At 43.2% G+C, this 4,418-nt stretch overlaps 1 protein-coding gene across 3 annotated transcripts in view; it reads left to right on the top strand.

The window, feature by feature from the left end:
- me2 (malic enzyme 2, NAD(+)-dependent, mitochondrial) overlaps positions 1-4,418 on the top strand; it is a 12,048-nt gene that overhangs the window by 1,813 nt on the left and 5,817 nt on the right. For 2 of the 3 annotated variants that reach the window (XM_057362542.1, XM_057362534.1), the window contains exons 2-10: positions 933-1,045; positions 1,803-1,936; positions 2,024-2,173; positions 2,396-2,471; positions 2,547-2,708; positions 2,788-3,001; positions 3,651-3,748; positions 3,856-3,969; positions 4,194-4,305. In XM_057362542.1, coding sequence (XP_057218525.1) covers positions 938-1,045; positions 1,803-1,936; positions 2,024-2,173; positions 2,396-2,471; positions 2,547-2,708; positions 2,788-3,001; positions 3,651-3,748; positions 3,856-3,969; positions 4,194-4,305 — 1,168 coding nt within the window. In that variant the 5' untranslated portion in view covers positions 933-937. Of the gene's footprint in view, positions 1-60; positions 731-932; positions 1,046-1,802; positions 1,937-2,023; positions 2,174-2,395; positions 2,472-2,546; positions 2,709-2,787; positions 3,002-3,650; positions 3,749-3,855; positions 3,970-4,193; positions 4,306-4,418 lie in introns of those variants that run through there. The other variant, XM_057362550.1, reaches the window with a different exon arrangement.

Genomic DNA, 4,418 nt, shown 5'->3' with positions numbered 1-4,418 from the left:
CCCTCTCTCTCTCTCTCTCTCTCTCTCTCTCTCTCTCTCTCTCTCTCTTGTGCGCCCTAATATAGCCTCGTGTCACTTGTTAAAGGTCTTGTGTTCTTGTCTAGATGAAGTTGTTGTATGGATGTAATTGTGTGGCACTGGTGGTTAGTGCGCCGATCCTTTCCCGTCCTCGTGCTCCTGCTCCCCTGTCTCTACAGGACTTTCCCCGTCACCTCTCCACTATCCTATCATAATAAAAAACATTCATGTCCTCATTGAGATTTCGCTGACACCCATCATTCATTAAATAGAGAGCTTTTGTCTACTAATGCAGTAATGTCACGTGAACACTTCCTTCATGACGGTTTCAAGTTTACATGTGAGAGTCTGAGTGACTGAAACTCAAATCCAGGGCTTTACACAGCCTTTAATAAAGAGGAAGATATGAACACACACCTCAGCTGTGTACTTTGACTGTATGATATGTGTAATAATTAATAAACAGATAAAGAGAGAGAGAGTTTGTTCAGTTTTCACTTCTCGTCTGTGCTGCTGATACGACTGAAATACAGCAGTCATGAGTTTTATGTTTGAGAGGTTTGAGTTTGACTCGAATCTTAAATCTTAAATGTCATTGGATGAATATGTACTCAGTAATTCAATTGTAATTGTAGATGGGGTCAAAATGAGACTTGGAGCCAAATAACAGGAGGTGAAAAGCTGTTGATCTGTTGGAAGAATCTTATTAAAAGTTTGTTGCATCACCACTTGCCAATGACACTTTCTGTGTTCTTTTTTCAAAGTTCGCATGCCTGTAACTCAAGTAAACATATCTGTTAATATCCTTTCAGGTTCTGATTATTGAATGTTTGCGGATGACCCTGATTCTGCAAATCAATATGAAAATATTAGACAAGAGTGTGTGTTAATGTTTGTGTTTGTTCTTCTTGTAGTAATAATGTTGTCCAGACTGAAGGTGTGTGTGAGGCCGTGTGTCAGTGTGTGTCGATGGGCTCACACTAAAGAGAAGGGAAAACCTCTCATGCTCAACCCACGAACCAACAAGGTTAGACTGAACACAATCTCTCTCTCTCTCTCTCAGCGTCTTAACAAAACCGTGTGTGTGTTCTGTAATCTTTCATTAAACTGTATGAACGGAGAGTAGTATTATTCTGATGTCACAGACACGTCACCACCACTCCATTCATTCCAGATGGAGCGATAATGTCATGTTCTTAAATCCACACACAGTATTTATCTAACCCAAGACAACATCTTGAAGGCGTTGAAGTTTTCTGTCTGTGTCTGTGGGAGTTTTTCATGTTTTCTTCTGGAAAGCATTAGTGAAGTGACTCAGCACAGCAGAAGAAACTCAAACACACATCCTGTGACCCCCCAAAACCTGCTCACACCCACACACACACACACGCACACACACACGGTATGTGAAGTCAATGTTCTATAGATGGGTGTTTCACACTCGCACACTCTTATTGGTTGCTGTGATTTTCTTCCTGTAGACGCACTGATTTGGTTTCACACACACGCGCACACATAACAGTGCATCACCAGCTGCAGGTGTGTGTGTGTGTGTGTGTGTAACCTGAATACACACCAACTCGTGGGGACTCGTGTCACCGTGGAGACCTTAATTTGGGGCACAAAAGCTTATAAATCGTACAGAAATATATTCTTTGAAAATATAACGCAAAAGGTTTTCTATGATCTTCAGGGATAGGGGATAAAATATACAGTTTGCACAGTATAAAGCTCATTCTGGCTATGGACTGTCCCCACGGAGATCTGTGTGTTTGTGTTGGCAGGGGATGGCATTCACTCTGAAGGAACGTCAGATTTTGGGCATTCACGGGTTGTTGCCGTCAAAGATCGAGACTCAGGACACACAGGCCATGCGCTTCCAGAAGAATCTGAAGAAGATGTCTGACCCCCTGCAGAAGTACGACACTCATCTTCATGTGTCAGATGAATGAAAGGTGTATTCAGACATGCGTGACATGTTGTGTTATTGTGTTTGTTTGAGCAGATACATCTATCTGATGGGGATTCAGGAGAGGAATGAGCGTCTCTTCTACCGTGTGTTGATGGAAGATATCGAGGCTTTAATGCCTATAGTTTACACTCCCACCGTCGGCCTCGCGTGCACACATTACGGTCACATCTTCCGCCGGCCAAAGTAAGATACGGTTCACTTGAACTTCATTTAGTTTCATGTGAACATTCTGCAGAACGAAACAAGCTCTTTTACTACATGAAGTTCTAAATGTTGGTTTGGGGGGAGCCTGATCCGAGGTCAGCACTTGAGACAAATCTCAGGACCAAGAGCACCTCATGGTTTAATAAAAGCAGGTGTGTGATCGTGTGATAACATGTGAACGTTATGTGGTTCGTCACACAGAGGTCTGTTCATCTCCATCATGGATCAAGGACACATTCGGTCTATTTTGGATAACTGGCCTGAAACCACAGTGAAGGTATGTCAAGAGTTCAGTTGATCTCAGACGCGGATGTTCATGAAGCAGACGTCATGCGTGTGTGTGTGTTGACAGGCTGTGGTGGTGACGGACGGTGAGCGGATCTTGGGTTTAGGGGATCTGGGGGTTTATGGGATGGGTATTCCTGTAGGAAAGCTGTGTCTCTATACGGCGTGTGCTGGGATTCGACCCGAGAGCTGTCTGCCCGTCTGCATCGATGTGGGCACAGATAATGAGGTCGGTTCCAACTCTCCACCAATCACACGCTCGGCAGCTGGCGCTCTGTGTTCATGGTGTTCTTGTGTGTTTTCTGCAGAAGTTACTGAGGGATCCCTTCTACATGGGTCTGTATCAGCGGCGAGATCGCTCTCAGCGTTATGACGATCTCATCGATGAGTTCATGGAGGCTGTGGTTGATAAATATGGACAGGACACACTCATCCAGTTTGAAGACTTTGGGAATCACAACGCTTTCCGCTTCCTGAAGAAATACAGAGAGAAGTACTGCACCTTCAATGATGATATCCAGGGTGAGGATCTGTTTATACGCATCCATCACATGACCATCACCACCACTCATGCAAAGGATTATTGATATTTTTCGTTAGAATTGAACTCAAGCCAGTACATTAAACAGGATAAGAGTCTGTGTTCAAACGGCGTTCTCGTCTTGTCCTGATTCACTGTTATAATCCTACGAGAATGATTGATCTCCTCATGTTTTATATTAAATAAGTACACCATTCTCATTGGTCAGTTGTTGACATTGCAAGGTCTATTATTCCCAAATAACATCGCCTAAAACTGATGACACATCACTCATCCAGGTCATAATGACCTTAAAAAACAAGTTCTTACAATAAATTCAATATAGATATGTTTCATACATAACACATAAAATATTAGATTTACAATAAACCAGATTACATGTCTATGTTTTGTGTGAGTGTTGTGTCTGAGTTTAAAGCTAATAGGAAATTTGTGTTTGTTACAGATGATGAACTATAAATATTGTAAATGTGTCCAGTCATTTATTACACAGCTACTTGCCACATAAATAAATGTCAGGGTTCTGAACACCCTGGTCATGTGTTTCTTTGTCTTTTTTTGCTTTGTTTTTGTGTGTCTGCAGGAACTGCAGCAGTAACATTCTTTCTTTGTTTGTGTGTGTGTCTGTAGGTACAGCATCAGTCGCTCTGGCAGGTCTGTTGGCAGCTCAGCGTGTTGTAGGAAAACCAATAACTGAACATAAAGTTTTGTTTCTGGGGGCTGGAGAGGTGAACAGGCACACACACACACACACGGCTGGATTAACCGCTGTAGTTTGAGATGGTGTAACTTTAATTTCATCGGTGTCTCTGAGGCTGAAATATTAATGTTTTAGGCGGCTCTTGGAATCGCTAATCTGATCGTCATGGCGATGATGGAAACAGGAATGTCACAGGCGGATGCCAGGAAGAAGATCTGGATGTTTGACAAATATGGTCTGTTAGTAAAGGTGAGAGGTGCATCGTGAGCATGTGTTCAGACGTTTCATCTGTCGACAATTTTCTAACGGATTCATTGAATCAAATCAGAATGGCTAAAATAATCAGAACACCAGGGCTGGGTTTGACTATCATCTGCTGTCAGTAACACAGTGTGTGTGTGTGTGTGTGTGTGTGTGTGTGTGTGTGTGTGTGCGTGCGTGTGTGTGTGTGCGTGCGTGTGTGTGTGTTACAGGGCAGAGCTTATGAGACAGACAGTAATCAGGAGGCATTTGTTCACTCTGAACCAGGAGACGTGAAAAGCTTCTTAGACGCTGTCAATGTTATTAAACCCACAGCCATCATCGGTAAGACACGCTGTCCTCCCTCTCTCTCTGTCTCTCTCCCTCTCTCTCTCTCTCTCTCTCTCTCTCTCTCTGTCTCTCTCTCTCTCTCTCTCTCTCTCTCTCTCTCTCTCTCT

Source organism: Triplophysa rosa, linkage group LG2 (assembly GCF_024868665.1).
Source record: "Triplophysa rosa linkage group LG2, Trosa_1v2, whole genome shotgun sequence".
Taxonomy (NCBI): domain Eukaryota; kingdom Metazoa; phylum Chordata; class Actinopteri; order Cypriniformes; family Nemacheilidae; genus Triplophysa; species Triplophysa rosa.
Note: the sequence above shows the minus strand (reverse complement) of the source record. Positions and strands in the feature narration are given on the sequence as shown.